Genomic DNA, 16,503 nt, shown 5'->3' on the forward strand with positions numbered 1-16,503 from the left:
ATTTCGAATACTCTTTTTTTTTTTTTTAAATCTCCTATTGATTTGCTTGGAGAGGAGCACGCCGCAGCCTGGGCTGAGCCTGCAGGCAGCCTCTGCTGCTCTTCCAGATGGCAGCGTCAGGCTGATGCTGCGGTGCTTGGCCCCTGCAAGTATCCAGAGAGAAAAGGCAAGCCCAGAGAAGCAAAAATGGAAAGCAGCACTGGCTTGCAGGCAAATCTGCATCTCTGTTGGGTGAGGGGATTTGTTGCAGGTGGCTGTGATAAGAGGGAGATGGGACAAGGCATGAAATTTGGGGACCACTAGGTGTCCTGGCCACAAACTGGCAGCAACATCAGAGAGGCTGGTTGGGGGACGGACAGCTCGGGAGGAGTTTGGGGCATCAGGGGACAGAAAAGGTCTGTTTTATTTGTGCTTGCAGTTCTCCTGCGTAATGCATGAGGCGCTGGATGGAGACGTGAAGGCAGGGAGTGGGGCTGATTGATTTCCCCTGCGCAGAGGACAAGCAGAGGGACAGAACTGGGTTAAGCTCTCATTGTCTGTGCGAGCGCAGTGTCATGACTCAGCATCATGCTGCGCGCCCGGGGCGAGACTGCAGCACTGCACGCTGAAGCAGGAAGCCACGGATGCGGTCCCTGGGTTTTAATGTGACCTGTGAGGTTCGGTTAGCTCCTAGTGCCCCAAAACTGGCTCCAGAAAGGGAAGGTGGCACACGTTGGAAGCCCCAAGCACCTGCAGGGACTCAGCTTTCGAGGTGTGTGTCCACATTTCGCTTTGTCCCTCCCGTCCTTTCCCTGGTGCGTGTTAAATTTGTCCTCGGACTCGAGAGGGACGTAAAACCCAGCCGTCCTCCGTCCTTAATGCTCCTCGTCCAAAAACCTTTACGACTTGGAAGGCATTAACGATGCTCCCTCTGCTGGCCACGCCACTTATGGATCGCGCTGCGGGCTGGGGGCTCTGGGGGCTCCGTGGTCCCGCGGTGCGTGGCGCTCAGCAGCGGAGAAATGCAGCTGCCTCTCCTCGGATGGCTGTCCCTTATGCTTCTGAAACAGGAGCCGAGGCATTCTGAAAACTCCTAATTGATTCTGTACCGAGGTAGCCAGAGGAGCTGCTGGCTGTTTGGACGGCTGGTAATTGCTTCAGAGCGTGTCTTGCTGCGAGGAATGCCATCCTTCTCCCCCACCTCCACCGCGTCTCCTACCTAACCTGCTCGCTTCGTGTTTCCCCTCGGCCTCCCACGTGCCTGCAGCAGAACGCCCATTGGCATTAATTAATTACGTGAGTCATAAATAGCTCCAGGCTGCTTACCAGCGGAGCCCAGCCACCGAAGCAGCGTTCGAGCATGACCTTGCAGGGATGCGCCGGCTCCCTCCCAGCCCCCTCGTACCCACAGCATTTATCCTCCGGTCGGGGAGGTCGCCCTCCTGCAGAGCGGCTTCGTTAGCTCCTGCCACAGGATCTAAGCGGCCGGCTGCTGCGTGTGCGTGTGCAGATGCACCGGCAGCACATGTTTGCTGGTAGCGTGCCTGCGTTACCCCAGGCTCCAGCTGGTATTTTGCTTTCAGCAGCCCTAATCGGAATTTTATTTAATAGTCCTTTGTTCTACCCGTGCCGCGGAGTTAAACATCCACTCCTATTTGTGCTAATAACTGGCTGTGCGGGCCGGTGCCTTCCCACACTGCTCAGAAAATAGATCCTGTAGGACGAGTTGCGCTGGGGAGTCAAAATTGCTTCTGTCTTGAAGAACATCCGTGAAGAAGGCTGCTTGGTCTAGCTGGTGCAGAAAGCCCAAGGGAAGCGCACGAGTGATCTGTGCCTCCCGTGGAAGCGCCAGACGCTCTGCCTTCGTGCTTGCCTCGTCCCGAGGAATGGGGGATGCTTTATGAACTGCTTCAGACTCAGCAATACCTATTTCTTTTAGGGTCGCCAGCTGCTGGGCTCCTCTGAGCATCCCAGTCACGTCCCAAACTCTCGCTCCGCTCGGGAGCAAAGCAAAACATCCCCTGGCGAGCAGAGAGAGGGGGCAGCTCCTTCCCCGTGCGAGGAAGATCGGGCTTGGCAGCCCCTCCGCGTTGCTTCCTCCTCCTCCTCTGTCCCCGAGGGTGGCTGTGTGCCCGGCGCCGCAGCTGGCCGAGCGGCACAGCCCTGGCACCAAGGCGGCTGGGGCAGCTGCGTGCATCTCCGGAGACGAGGCTTGGCCGCCTCCGGGCTTTTATTTATTATTTACTCGCTTGCTTTTATTTATTTCCCTTTGCGAAAATGCTAAGGCTGTGGCAAATAAATAAAAATGGAAAGAAACGTGGAGGCGCAGCCCGGCCAAAATTTTCCATTATGCTTCAGAAGGAAGGGAAGGCTTACGGTGGGAAGAAAAACATCCAAACCCTCACTGGGTTTGAATGATTCTTAACTCTGAGGTCTGAGGAGTCTGAGGGCAGCCTTTGCCCTGTTCCAACAAGAGGTAAGCGAGTTTTGAGTAAGGAAAGAGACTCAAAATACCCTAAACCCAACAAGCGGTTAAAGAAAGTAACACCTGCCCCTGTGCAGAGCCACCCTTGCCAATTCCCCTTGCAGATGAGGAGCGCTGACTGTGTTCTGAAGCCCCTGCTACCTCTTCTGTGCAGCGTTTGTTAGTGAATTTAAGCAGACAGAGTCTCCTCCCATTGTATTTTTAAGCAGAGATGAAATCAAAGGGCCGAAGATCCCACGCTGGGTGAGATCAAGACTGCCCAGTTATCCTCAGCGAGGTGCTAAAAGCATATATCCAACGCAGGGCTGAGAACTGGAGCAAGCACACACCCGGAGGTGGCTGTTTGGAAAGTTTGGAGTTAAAAATACCAAACAGAAATCCACCGGGGTGAGAACAGACCGAGTAAGAGACCGTGGTGCAGCCTCGCTGTATCAGGAATGAGGCAGTGCTTTCCTCGCCGAGGTTTCCCAGAAGAACCAAAAGCAGAAACGAAAGGCAGCCGTGCACGGATCCTCACCGTGACCTTCGAGTACAGGAGAGCAGCTTCTCTTTGTGGAGGTGCTCAGCACCTCTGTCCGCAGGCGCTGGGAGTGCTGGAAGAGGGAGGGCTCGCCGGGAGGGTGGGGAAGCTCCTGGCTCCCCTCGCCCCGTCCTCACGGCGCTGTGGAGCTGGGCTGGGGGTGCCTCCGCTTCCCACCCCCGAGCTCCCCCGAGATCGCCGCCAGCTGAGGCAGCATCACCTTTTTGATCTTAAAGGACATTTATTTTTCTCTCCCTGAAGCTGGCAGGGGTTGAATTACGGCGGCTCCTTAATAGAGATGGAGACCCAGCACATTTAGTGCAGGGGAAAAAAAAGAAAGAAAGAACACATTGATTAGTAAAAGTAGGCAGTTCATCCCAAAGGTGCCCTGACCCTTCTGCCAGATAATTTCCCGGGTCTGTCTGAATTAATTTACTGGCTCCGTGGCCCGGCTCCTCCTCTCGGTGGCTTTGTGAGCAGAACCGGGAGGTCACATTGATGGAGCTCCTCGTCCCGGCGTTCCCGCACGCCTCGCGAGCCTCCTGGCATCACTGCAGCAAAGCCAAAGCCCGGCTCTTAAAAACTGTTGCTGCGTGTGCTGTAATGGGGAGTGCAAGGAGCCGTGGGGACAAGGCTTCTGTGGAGAAATGCAGCGGTTGATCGTTAATTTCCTTAAAGAAGTTGTACTGTAAATCCCTCGTGTTTGGGGCTGGGAAGTTAGCAGAGCCTTTAATGCGCTAGCGTGTGGGCTTTTTTCATTTTATTCTTGTCTGAAAGATGTGCAAGGATCCAGTAACCTCCAAATGTCCCACTTGTATTTGTTTCTTAGTTTGCAGAATGCCTTTCACCATAGCAACTAGGGTTTGATTTCCTCAAGCGCATGAATTTTCATGGATTTTGCAGCGGGGAGGGGAAAGGACCCAAAGCCCTGAGCTGAAGCAAAGGTTCTGCAGCACGCCAGGAGCATCGCTACGCTGTGCCCCGAGGAGGAGACCCTGGAGGGGGAAAGATGAACAAAAGGCCTGCACCCGGCCCCAGGCAGCTTTACCTGGAGGAAGGCAGGCCTGGAAGGTGAATCGCCAGTGACCTCTGTGGGTCCTTTCTGAGCTGGTCACCGTGTGATTGCTGCGTAAAGGATATGCACAACACCCGCGGGGTGGCATTTGCTTACCTACCCGAGGCTTTGTGGCATTTAGGTGGCATTTGCTCTGTCTGGGGAAAATCAAAGCGCAGAAAAGAAACCTCCCATCACACACGCCTAGGATCGTTCTCCCTGAACTGTGGACGTGCTTCTCGCTCTGAAATTAGCTGTGCTTCTTCAGAGAGAATTTGTTTAGGCTGTGACTGCTGTCCAAGGGACGGCATGGGTGATTTAATCGGGAGGGCTGCTCCCGTGTCACAGAGGAGACGCTGCTGACTTGCATCCCATCCTGGGCTCGTGCTAACCCAAGGTGCTCGCTTGTCTGCAATCCCGGGTCTCGGTGGTTCGCTGCAGAGCATGAGAATGTAAATGACTCGAGGCCACAAGCTGAATGCAAATGATAAAGGAGTTAGTGCTGTGGCTGTAGCGCCGATCAGCTGCGCTCCCAAAAGATGGGCTGCGGGGGTTTTTATGACCAGCACGTCTCCCTCCTGAAGGCTGGACGATTTATTCTCTGTAAGGGAAAAGAGGTGAAAGGGCCTCTGCTGCCACCTCTTAAAACCTGCAACAGGCTGAAAGCCAAAGCCAGGGGAAGGATTAGGCTCTGTGCCGGGGATGGAGAGACCCTCCAGAGCCAGCTGCACTCTCGCAGAACAAAACCAGCGATCTGCTCACCCCCCGTGGCAGTGCTCTGCCCGTCCCAGCCCTCCTGCCCACCCTCTCCTCGCGGCTCTGCGCCATGTCTTTGCCCTGTAACACCCGTCCACTAGCTGAGGAATCGGGGTGCTTGGCCAGCGGCCCTTTAAAAAGCTGTGGCAAGGAAGCGCTCCCTGATTTTGCCAGGATTAGTGCCTGCCCACCTGCCTTTTCCACCCGCCGCCTTGTGCATTACTGCTGGCGAGCTTCCAGGCGTAATTAAACCTCTGGCAGCTAATCGTTGGCATAGCGGTGTCCGGAGTGAATAATACAGGAATCAGATATTTCTCTTTTGGCACCAAACTGCTTCAGAAAAGATATTTTGAAAGTGAAAATAGAACGGGAAAGAATCCATTAATCGAACAAACTTCCCAGCTCTCGACGCGTTGCCCAGTTGGGTTTCATCTCCCGGGGGCCAGCAGGGCGTTTGGTTTGGGGCTGTCTGTTGTAGTCTGGGGTAGCTTTGGTTCGGGTTGCAGACAGGAAGGGTTTTGATGCATTTCTCAGGACAGGGGAGAAGGAGCAGCAGCCTCCTGGAGACCTCTGGGGCGGTCAGCAGAGGCTTTTAGCATAAATCCATGCAGCCAGACCGGCCGTGCCGACCCTGGGGGTTGTCTCCTTGCTTTGCTTTGCTTTTAAACCCCTCTGTGTCTTCTCCCACCAGGAGCTTCCCCTCTCCCGGTCCCGTTTGCCGGTTCCAGCTCCGTAACACGGCAGCGTGCACAAGGCTTGGCGCCTTCCCCGCCGTCGCTGGCGTGGGCACTGCAGTTGTGCTGTAGCCCAGCGCGTTTGGGAGGGCGATTGTTCTCTGCTCATCTGCAGCGCCCCTCATCCCGCGTTACACAACCCTCTGTTTATTCCAGTGTGCCATCCCTCGTGAGATGGAGAAGTCTCGCACGGCCACGGGGCTGCTTGGCCTCTCTAAGCGGTCCTGCTGCCCATATTCCCCCACGGCCGCTTGCATCCGTGTCTGGCAGGGCTCAGGATGGCTCGTTTTTGGCTGACTGCTGTGGACAACGTAAGGCTTTGAAACTGATCAATAATCCTGACGGTAGCGGCAGAATCCAGGCCAGGCAGCGCACAGTTCTGATCTCCTGCTCTGACTTCGATAAGGATGTTGTGGTTTGTGTGTACCTTTACCTCCCTCGGCTTCGTTTTCATTTGCGGTATTAAAAAATCCCCAGCCCCCGCCCTCTTATTTATTCCTCAGGCAGCGAGGACGTAAATCCCTCGGTGTCTCTGGATTTACAGAATCACAGCGCCGTTGCTGAGCCTCGCGTCCCGCTCCAGCCAAGTGACGCAGCTCCTCGGCAGCCCAAAGTGGTGGGGATTTTCCTCCCCGCTGCCTTCCTCCGGGCTGCTCCCTCTGTTTCCGTGCCTCCTCCTCCTCCTCCTCCTCTGCAGCCTTTTTGGGGGAGGCGAGCCCTGGCACCATGAGACAGGGACCAGGTGCCTTGGGTTCACCAGCCTGTGTGTGAATTGTGACAACCTCCATTTATCTCCTTTTCCAGGGGGAAAGGGGAAAAAAAAAGGCAGAAATGCTCATCCAGGAGGCATCTCATCGGCCTCCTCCGAAACCAGAGCGTTTCCGTGGTGGGAGATATAAATATCTTTCTTGGCTCTGCTTGGCTTCTCCCCAGGATAAATAGAAGTGGAAGTCAAAAGCAGAGGCTCAGCCCTTGGAAATCTCTTCCCAAGCCCCCGGGGGACGAATGTGGGATGGCTGCTTGTCGGGAAGGCGCTGGAGGCTCCGAGGATGACGTTCGAGGGCCTCTTTCCCGATTGCCCAAGGTGGATCTTGGGCTGATCCTCATGCACGGTGTCCGGTTGCCTAAGGGAGCAGAGAAGCATGAGCGAGAAGCTGGCTCGAAACGAGAGCAGAGGGAAAAAAAAAAAAAAAGGCTGTGGCTGTCCTTTAAATCTTGGAGCATGTTTACTCTCAGAAAGTACAGCTACATTACCAAAAATCAATAGTCCTAGCAGTGTTCTCACCGGGAAACACACACACGCTTGGACACATGAGAGGTGGTGGATTTGAAAAAAAAGAAGAAGCCAAGGGACTGCAAAGTGCTCCGAGGGCTCTGCTTCGCTCTCAGCAGCGTGCAAATGGAGAGGCCGTGACCCGGGCGGTGCCGTCGGGGACTCGGTGCTGGCCTTTCCCAGCCGACGTGCCGGAGGCGAGGGGAGCAGGGGGAAGGTTTGTCTCCCTGGCTGACCGCGGGGAAGCCGTCTTTCTTTCTCAGCCCTGCACAGAGGAGAAGAGAGGGGAGACCAGCCTCCTCCCTACCATCTCTTATTAATGAGGCATTTTATCCCAAGTCCTCTAACAAGAAGCACGCAGGCTTTTGGGAACGTAATTAATCTTTAATTGTATAAATCTTTAATCGTATCAAATGGAGTTTGCATGGTGGCAGTCGTGGCTCCTCTTTTCCTCCGCTCCCTGGTGGAGATGCTCCCCTGGAATAACTTCTTTCCAGCAGCCACCCCTCCTGGGCCACGGCTGAACCCTCCGGCACCGAGAAACCCGCGTCCTCCAGGTGCTTGTGCTCTGGGTTTGTGATCAGTAGGTAGGAATTGATGCACCGCTGGCACCAGGGGCCATAATTTAATTAATGTGTTGGCTTTTGCTAGCCATTAGTGTTTGTAGCCCTCACCTTAAACGATTTGGAAATTATCCTCTCCGCTCCTAGGGAGACAAAAGCTATTCCTGAGGCAGGACGGATGCTCCCAGCTAGAGCCATTTCCTGAGTCTTACTGGAAGCGGAAGAGCACTTCACGTCGATGCCTTTCCAGTAATGCTGCTGAACTTCCCTGTGAGAAACTCAGATGCCATTTTTCTGCTTGGCCCCGTAGATGGGATTATCAGCAGAGGCACACCATCGGGCCCGAGCACCGGCTCGCTTTCCTTAATTTGCGCTCAAGCCCCTGCCGAACAAAGGAGGATTTGTTGAGCAGAGGGGGTCAGTGCTGGCATGGAGCGATCCTTCCCCCTCCAGCCTGCTACTTTGAATTAGGGCTGAGCCGTCACCCTAAGCCGCTCGTCTCGTGGCCTGGATAGGGGGAAAAACCATCCCGGCCTCGCTCTGCGACCGCGGCGTGCCCCAGGTTGGCGGCCTTTGGGACGGTGAACAGGCAAACCGGGCTCGCCGCGGGGAAGGGCTGAGCAGCTGCTGCTCAAAAAGAGGAGTTTGTTTCGTACGTCGATCGCGTTAAAGGCTAAATGCAGTCCCTAGGGGTGGAAACCTTTAAGAGCAGTTTTGTTAAAGGTAAGTCTGCGAGTAGGGGCTTTCTGCAGGAGCAGCTCGTGGAAGCGGTCGATGGAGCAGCTGCAGGCTGCGTTTCTCTCAGAGCTACCGAAACATTTTTTCTCCTCTCCTACAGCTCTTTGAGCACTTTTACTTCGGCGAGGTGCAGCTGGACGCGGTTCGGCTCTCCCAGAGGTTCTCCACAGACGCCTCCGGCTACTACGCGACGTCGGGGCAGCTGAACTTCTGCTGAACGGGAGTGTGACCGCCGCTGTGGGCCCGCTCTGCGCACCAACAACAGTACGGTTTTATAGGACGAGGATTTTGGACAGGAACCCAGGAACTCCAGATGAGTTTGTTTTCCAAGAAAACAGCTGGAAAAACTGGCTTTGGGGGGCACCACCCTGCTTTAGCGTGGCTGTGTTTCAGAGGAGGAAGCCTGTGCTTTACATAAGCATGCACAATCCAGGAGAGCTCCCCGGAGCGCGGTATCGAGGTCAGGCGCTGCATGGATCTACAGCAGCGTGCCTGTGTGATGTTGATCTCCAAATAGATTAATTCCCTTCAAAAGCAAAGTGTTTATCTCCGGTTGCTTGATAGTTTCTGTAATCAAACTTCCGGCACGCAGCTGTGAATGGGAAAGCGCTTATGGCAAGGGAACTGTTTCCAGTGACCGCTTCGGAGCGTGTAGGTGGTTTCACTGCTACAAAGCGATGCTTCCAGCCCCAGAGTGGCTGCTGCTTTTGCGGTCAGTAAGAGGAGCAGCCACCCTCGTGAGGGCAAAAAGAATAAATGGAAAACTAAGGCGTCGCTTTCAAGGGGGGTGGAATGGCTTGACAGGGAGTGGGGCTGCTTGTGCGTACTCGTGAGGGGGAGTTTGTGTCACAGAATCACAGAATGGTTTGGGTTGGGTGGGATCTCAAAGATCATCCATTTCCAACCCCCTGCCATGGGCAGGGATGCCACCACTAGGTCAGGTTGCTCAGGGCCTCATCCAGCCTGGCCTTGAACACCTCCAGGGACGGGGCTTCCACAGCCTCCCTGGGCAGCCTGTGCCAGGGCCCCACCTCCCTCTGAGTGAAGAATGTCTTCCTAATGTCTAGTCTCAATCTACCCTCTTTTACTTTAAGACCATTCCTGTCACCATGTCTCGGCGCAATCTATCCTCTTTCATTTTAAAACCATTCCTGTCATGACCTGACAGAGCTGCGCCTCAGGGCTGCTTGTGCGTACTCGTGAGGGCGAGTTTTGTGTCGGCGCTAACACACGGGGCGTCCTGGTGTCTTGGGGTCTGAGGGCTGGGGTGTTGGGGTCTGGGGTGTTTGGGGTCTGGTGTCTTGGGGTCTAGTGTGCTGAGGTCTGAGGTTTGGGGTCTGAGGGCTGACGTGTTGGGGGACTGGTGTTTTGATTTGGTGTGTTGGGGTCTGGTGTGTTGGGGACTTGGGGTCTGGTGTGTTGGGGTCTGGCGCGCTGCGGACGCGGGCTCCGAGGGCTGGTGCTTGGCGCTCGGCGCCTGAGGCCGGCCCCAGGCCGCGGCCCCCCCCCGCCGCGCAGGTGCAGGCGCCGCCCCTCGCCCCCCGCCCGGCCCCGCCCGGCCCCGCTCGGCTCCGCTCGGCTCCGCTCGCCGCCCCTCGCCTCCCTTCGGCTCCGCTCGGCCCCGCTCGGCCCCGCTCGGCTCCCGGCGGCGCTGCGGCAGGATGCGGGGCTGCGGCGCGCTGCGGGGGCTGCTGGCGCTGCTGCTGCTGCTGCTGCCCGGCACCGCCACCGCCACCGGCACCGCCACCGGCACCGGCACCTCCACCGGCACACGGGCACGGGCAGCGGGCCGGCCGGGAACTTCCTGGAGGACGAGCAGTGGCTGTCCTCCATCGCGCAGTACGGCGGCCGCATCCGGCACTGGAACCGCTTCCGAGACGTGAGTGAGCCGCGCGGGGCCGGGGGGCGGCGGGGGGCTGCGGGGCGCCCGGCTCACCCCCAGCCTCCGGCCTCTCCCCCTCTGCATAACCGCTGCCGCCGGGCCGCCTCGGCCGGGAGAGCAGGAGGTGGAGGTGAGAGGGGGGCGGGGGTGGGTGTGCAGTGCACGGGGGCGTGCGGTGCATGGGGGGGGGTGCGAAGCACCGGGATGTGCAACGAATGGGGATGTGCGAGGCACCAGGATGTGCGATGCGCCGGGATGTGTATGTGCAGTGAATGGGGATGTGCAGTGAATGGGGGTGTGCAGAGCGCAAGGATGTGCAATGCACCGGGATGTTTGTGTGCAGTGCATGGGGGTGTGCAGTGAATGGGGGTGTGCGATGCACAAGGATGTGCAGTGCACCGGGAGATGCACTGCACCAGGATGTTCATGTGCAATGCAGAGGGGTGGAAAATGCATGGGGATGTGCAATGCACCACGATAGGCGATGCATGGGGATGTGCGTGTGCAATGCACAGGGGTGTGCAATGCACAGGGATGTGCAGTGCACGGGGGTGTGCAATGCGTGAGGATGTGCCTGTGCAATGCACGGGGGTGTGCAATGCACCAGGATGTGCAGCGCACAGGGATGTGCATGTGCAATGCACAGGGGTGTGTAATGAATGGGTCTGTGCATGAGTGTGTGTGTGTGGTGCACGGGGCTGTGCAACACATCCGTCTGTGTAATGCACAGGGGTGTGCAGTGTGTGCCTGTGCAGTGCATGGGGGTGCGGTGCATGAGGATGCAAGCACCCGCTGCGTGCCCGTGTGCAGTGTGTGTGTGTGTGCGTGCTGTGCACGGGTGTGCAGTGCATACGTCTGCGTGCAGCGCCGGGCATGTGCAGTGCATGTGTTTGTGCAACGCCCGTGTGCAATGCACAGGGGCGTGCAGTGCCTGCGTGTGTGCACAACGTCCCTGTGCAGCGCACAGCTGCTTGCAGTGCACGCGTGCAATGCACCTGCTCCTCCTGCCGGGCTGGGGATGCCGCTTGCACCCCCCCGGCCCCCCTGCAGCACCCTGGGGGGCTCTGTGGGCGCGGGGGGGCCCCCCGGCAGCTGCCCCCCTGTGCCCCGCAGGATGACTACATCAGGAGCTGGGAGGACGGACAGTCCACAGATGAAGGTAGCACCCTGCCCTGCTTTTTTTGGGGGGGGGACAGGGGACAGACACAGCACCCAAACGTGGCTTTTTGCTCCCCAAAACCCTGTGCCCCTCCCCCTTGCCCCCCCACAGCACTGGACACCACCAAGGACCCCTGCCAGAAGGTGAAATGCAGCCGGCACAAGGTGTGCGTGGCGCAGGGCTACCAGCGCGCCATGTGCATCAGCCGCAAGAAGCTGGAGCACAGGTACGGGGCAGGGGGTATTTTTTCGGGGGGGGGGGGGGGTCGCAGCAGCCCCACTGGGGGCTTCCTGAGCGCCCGCTGCCTTTGCAGGATCAAGCAGCGCGGGGGCTGCAAGCCCTGCCATGCCGCCCCGCTGGCGCCTGTCTGCGGCTCCGACGGACACACGTACAGCTCAGCGGTGAGCACGGCGGTGGTGGCAATATTTTGGGGGGGGGGGGGGGCGTGTCGCGTGTCCCCCCCGAATTATTGCAATGTGTTCCCCCCCCCCCCCTCGCAGTGCAAGCTGGAGCAGCAGGCGTGCCTGGCCGGCAAGCAGCTGACGGCGCGGTGCGAGGGGCAGTGCCCCTGCCCGGCCCCCGCTGACAGCAAGCAGGGTGAGCGTTCTGGGGGCAACCGCAGGTTCAGAAAGGGGGTGCCCCCCCCAAATGCTGCAACACCCCCCCTGAAATCCCCCCCACGCCGTGTTCTGTGCCCGCAGAGCCGTGCACGGGGCAGGATCTGGCCGACCTGGGCGAGCGGCTGCGCGACTGGTTCCAGCTGCTGCGGGAGAACGCCAAGCACAACGGCTCCGGCGGGACCCCCGGCACCGGTGCGTATCGTCTCTGCGCGCCCCCCCCCCCCCAGCTCCCCCCGTCCCTGTGGGGCCGGGTGAGCCATGGGGCCACGTCCTCACCCCCCCGCAGCGCTGGCGGCCGGCTGCAAGGAGGCGGTGGGGTGGATGTTCGGGCGGCTGGACACCAGCGGGGACCGGTTCCTGGAGCAGCCCGAGCTGGCGGCCATCAACCTGGACAAGTACGAGGCGTGCGTGCGCGCCTTCTTCAACTCCTGCGACGCCTCCAGGGACGGCCGCGTCTCCGCCGCCGAGTGGTGCTTCTGCTTCTGGAGGGAAAGTGCGTGCGCGGGGGGCTGGGGGCACGGGGACGTGCTGCGGGGCCCGGGGGGTGCACGCTGTGGGGCTGGGAGGACGCACGGCCTTTTGGGGGTGCGCGCCCCGGGGTTGCGGGGGAGACGCCTTCCTGAGCGCACGATGCCGCTGCAGAGCCGCCGTGCCTGCGGGAGCTGGAGAAGCTGCAGATGCAAGAAGCCGCCCAAAAGCCGCCGGGTGAGTCGGGGGCCCGGGGACCCCTCGCGCCCCTTGCCCAGCCCCCCTAACCCCCCCCCCCCACCTTTGTGGCGGTGTCTCGGTGCCGGGGGTGTTCCCGCACTGCACGTGTTTCGGGGCGCGGCGGGGGGGGGGGGGTTCCCGGCTTCCCGCAGGCGCCTTCATCCCCAGCTGCGACGAGGACGGGTACTACCGGCGGGCGCAGTGCACGCCGGGCGGCGGGGAGTGCTGGTGCGTGGACCAGCAGCACGGCACCGAGCTGAGCGGCACCCGCGCCCGCGGCCGCCCCGACTGCGGTAAGCAGCGCCCGGCTGCGGGAGGCCAGCGGTGGGGGGGAGGCGGGGGGGAGGCTGCCGCCCGCCGCGAGCCTCTGCCCCGTGGCCGCAGAGGACGCCGCGGGCTTCTCGGGAGACTTCGGCAGCAGCGTGGGCTGGGAGGACGAGGAGGAAAAGGAGCCCGAGGAGGCCGGCGAGGAGGCTGAGGAAGAGGAGGCCGAGGCGGGCGAAGGCGACGACGGAGGCTACATCTGGTAGAAGCGGGGGGGGGGAGGCACGGCCGGGGGGGGGCGGCCTCCCCTCCCCGGCGCCCCCCCGAGAACAGCGCGTGGGGGGCAGCCCCCCGGCCCCACGGGCGGGACGGGGCGAGGGGGCGCTCGCCCGGGCCGGCCCCACGGCGGGCAGGGGGGTTCGGGGGGGTTCGGGGGGAAGCGAGCGGCGTGGGGCCGAGCTCACGCCCCCCCCCCTTTGTGCTTTTTTATTTTATTTTATTTTATTTGGGGGGGTAGAACCTAGCGTGGTCAAAAACTGCACTAATAAATGAAAATTGGGACAAAAAATGGGGAAAAAAGAAAAAAAAAACACCAACAAACCACCCCCCAGCCCAAGCTGCCCCCCCCCCACACCTGGCCCCCAAGCCCCCCCATCTCCGTGCTGTGCTCGCGCTGCTGCGGTGTTGTGAAATAAACGCCCCGTGCTGTGTCCAACGCTCGCCCGCCTGTTCCTGGCAGCCCCAAATATGGCCCCCCCATACCACACCGAAACCCCCTCCCCAAATGCATGGGGCCAGGGGGTTCCCCTATATGGTGGGGGGCACCCTCATACCCCCCCCCCCCCCAGTCTGCTTGCAGAGGGCACCAGGGGACACCAGGGCTTGAGTCACAGTCTTTATAGAAACAGCCCCCCAGTATTTTTTTGGGGGGTGGGGGGGTCACAGCTTGCTGGGGGGCCGCTGCTGCAGCCTCCAGGCTGCCCGTGCCCCCTCGTCCCCTGCATCGAGCGGGGCGAAGGCAGCGGGGTCCCCGGTGCGGAGGTATCGGGCGAGGGGGGGCTGCAGCAGGGTGATGGGGACGCAGAAGTTGAGGTGGGGGTAGGTGGCCCCCGCCGCGTTGTCCCGCGCGTTGCTGGCCACGATCCCTGGATGGGGAGGGGGCGAGATGTCACCAAAGGGGGGGGACACATTAAAAGGGGGACTGGGGGGGACAAGGGGAAGAGGGCCTTACCCAGCAGGCGTCCGTCGCTGGAGGCGAGGAGGGGGCCGCCGCTGGAGCCGGCGTGCACGGCGCAGGTGCTCTGCAGCATGACCGGGGGGGCCCCCACCACGGCCGACAGCACCCCCCCGGTCACCGAGGGGCCGCACGCCCGGCCCAGCGCCCCGAAACCCAGCGCCAGCACCGCCTCCCCTGTGCGACAGCCGGGTGAGATCGGGGTTCTGTGCATGGCCCCCAGATGCCCTGGTTTCCCCACAAATACCCCATGTGTCCCCCCCCCCCATGATTCTGGTGCTTACCGGGCTGGAAGGCAGAGGCCAGGCGGGGGGGCTGGAAGCCGGGGGCGCGCTCCTGCAGCTCCAGCACGGCCACGTCGAAGGGGGATGCCTCGGCCGTGGCAAACACCGGGCGAGCCTGCAGGACGGTGGCCCTGAAGTGGGGTTACGGGTGGGAAAAACAAAATTAGAGCCTGAAGCAGCAACAACAACAGAACGGGGGGGTTTTGGTTGCTGGTTGCGCTCACCGGCTGCCGTGGGGCCGCAGGGTGACGCGCGTCGTGGCGCCGGCTTGCAGCACGTGCCGGCAGGTGAGCAGCAGGCGCGGGGCCAGCAGCGTGCCTGAGCCCCAGGCGCCGCCGCTCTCCACCAGCGCCACGCAGCCCAGCGGCGCGGCTCCAGGCACCGCCGCCAGCGGGGCCGGCGGGGCGGGGGGCTCCCCGAGCTGCCGCAGGAGGCCGCGGCTGCTCCGCAGGACGGCGTGCAGCGAGCAGAGCAGCGCCAGCCCCGGCCCACCGGCGCCGCAGGAGGTGGCGGCGATGACGGCCACCACGCGGGGCTGGGAGTGCGCAGGGCCGACGAGGACGGCGCCGCCCTGGGTGCCGGGCAGGCAGCGGGCATCCGTCAGCAGCAGCGTGTTGCCCTCGCCGGCCGCGTTGCTCAGCACGCCGCTGCTCAGGGTGTTGAGGAAGAGGTCGGGGCAGAGGGCGCCGAAGGGCGAGCCGCAGGCCAGCAGCGCCGCGCCCTTGCGGAGGTCGCCGGCGGAGGACCAGGGCGTCCAGCCTCCGCCCGGCGCGTCGAGGCCGGGCACCCGCAGCCAAGCGAACCAGGGCAAGACGGCGGCAGCCTCCCTCTCGGCCTCCCCCTCGGCCTCCCCGCCGCCGCACCAGCTCGCCGCCACCCCTGTGAGTGCCTGGGCAAAGGCCTCGCAGCGTGTTAATGCGAGAGGCTGGGCCTCGTGCTCCTGCAGGGCAGGCGGGGTGTCAGGCTTGGGAGCGGCGTGCAGGACGCGGACGCGGAGGCCAGGCAGCAGGACGGAGGTCAGCGGGGCCTCGAGGCGGGACCAGGCCTCCGGGCCGGGCTGCAGGAAGGGCGAGAAGACGGCGGCGTGGCACAGCACCAGCCCGGGGCCGCGGCACAGGATGACCCCGCTGCAGCTGCAGGGCTCGGGGCCCTCGCCGACGCTGACCACGCAGCAGGGCAGCTCCGCCGACATGGCGGCAGCGCCTCCCGGCACCGCACCGCGGGCGACGCAGGCGATGCACCGCGAGCAATGCACTGCACGGCCCGCCGCCCTGCGCCCCCACGGCCGCTCCCCGCGTGACGCGCGGCACCGCCTCCCGCCACCATTGGTGCGGCGTGCCGGTGTCACGGTCCCGAGGCGGAGGCGGGGCGGCATGCAGCGCGCCGACGTGGCGCAGGAGGGTGCGCGGGGCCCTGCGAGCAGCCACCGCCCCCTGCAGCCGCGCTATGGCAGCGCCGCGATGCAGCGGGGCACACGATGCATCGGGTGTGGGACGCATCGGGTGCGGGATGCAGGGGGTTGTTGGTGCACCGCTGCTGCTTCTCCTGGAGACGCAGCGCCAGCCCCTGCAGAACGCGTTGTGCTGCCCCCCAGGGGTTCGGAGCTGCAGGGTTTGGTGTGCTCAGGGACCAAGCCTGGCCTCCAGCCCGTTCACCTGCCTCCGTCTGCCCCATCCTGTGTTGCTCCACGACTCCCGTCCATCCAGGTCCTAAATCCGCAGCCAAAGCTCCTGCGGCGAGGGGCCCGCATGGATCGGGGCACTATCACCGAGCACGCCCAGCCGCCGCGCAGCCGGGCTAGAGGGAGGCTCCGCACCCCTTCGGAGGAGAAAGACACGTCTTTATTGAACTGAACGTGAGCGCTAGACAGCCATGAAACTTCCGACAAAAAAAAAAAAAAGAAGAGTATAAAAGAAACCGGTTTAAGCCTACATTAACCACCTTATGATATGCAAATGTCAGACACCTCCACGCTACGGGCACCGAGAACGGCTCCGCGGCTCTCGCCTCCCCGCTGGAAATGAAATCCCGGTGCCTCGCGCCAGCTCGGCCGCCGTCCCCACGGTGCCCTCGGCTCACAGCCCGAATGCTAGGTTTGCTGAGGACTTCTAATACCATGATGCTTTGTTCGGCAATTTGCGAAAGATCTAAATAATATCGTTAAATATATTAAAAAAAAAAAACAAAAAACAACCCTAAACGGACTCTGGACTAAACAGGATGAACGTTAAACTAAAAAGTTAGAAGGGA

At 61.2% G+C, this 16,503-nt stretch overlaps 2 protein-coding genes across 5 annotated transcripts in view; one reads left to right on the forward strand and one right to left on the reverse strand.

Moving 5' to 3' along the window:
* Positions 1-13,450, forward strand: part of ASCC1 (activating signal cointegrator 1 complex subunit 1) — a 32,073-nt gene extending 18,623 nt beyond the window's left edge. For 3 of the 4 annotated variants that reach the window (XM_067000870.1, XM_067000871.1, XM_067000869.1), the window contains 9 exons: positions 11,098-11,143; positions 11,255-11,369; positions 11,457-11,544; positions 11,644-11,740; positions 11,845-11,955; positions 12,050-12,256; positions 12,406-12,468; positions 12,624-12,764; positions 12,856-13,450. In XM_067000870.1, the coding sequence (XP_066856971.1) occupies positions 11,098-11,143; positions 11,255-11,369; positions 11,457-11,544; positions 11,644-11,740; positions 11,845-11,955; positions 12,050-12,256; positions 12,406-12,468; positions 12,624-12,764; positions 12,856-13,001 (1,014 nt within the window). In that variant the 3' untranslated portion in view covers positions 13,002-13,450. Of the gene's footprint in view, positions 1-8,202; positions 9,213-11,097; positions 11,144-11,254; positions 11,370-11,456; positions 11,545-11,643; positions 11,741-11,844; positions 11,956-12,049; positions 12,257-12,405; positions 12,469-12,623; positions 12,765-12,855 lie in introns of those variants that run through there. The other variant, XM_048069393.2, reaches the window with a different exon arrangement.
* A 167-nt stretch (positions 13,451-13,617) lies between these two features.
* TYSND1 (trypsin like peroxisomal matrix peptidase 1) lies at positions 13,618-16,269 on the reverse strand. Its single transcript, XM_067000872.1, has 4 exons — positions 14,478-16,269; positions 14,254-14,384; positions 13,967-14,146; positions 13,618-13,880 (listed from the first exon to the last, which is right to left on the reverse strand). The coding sequence occupies exons 1-4, from the start codon at positions 15,626-15,628 to the stop codon at positions 13,675-13,677; spliced, it is 1,668 nt and encodes a 555-aa protein (XP_066856973.1). The 5' UTR covers positions 15,629-16,269; the 3' UTR covers positions 13,618-13,674.
* Between the last annotated feature and the right edge of the window lie 234 nt (positions 16,270-16,503).

This window comes from Anser cygnoides, chromosome 7 (genome assembly GCF_040182565.1).
Source record: "Anser cygnoides isolate HZ-2024a breed goose chromosome 7, Taihu_goose_T2T_genome, whole genome shotgun sequence".
Classification (NCBI taxonomy): domain Eukaryota; kingdom Metazoa; phylum Chordata; class Aves; order Anseriformes; family Anatidae; genus Anser; species Anser cygnoides.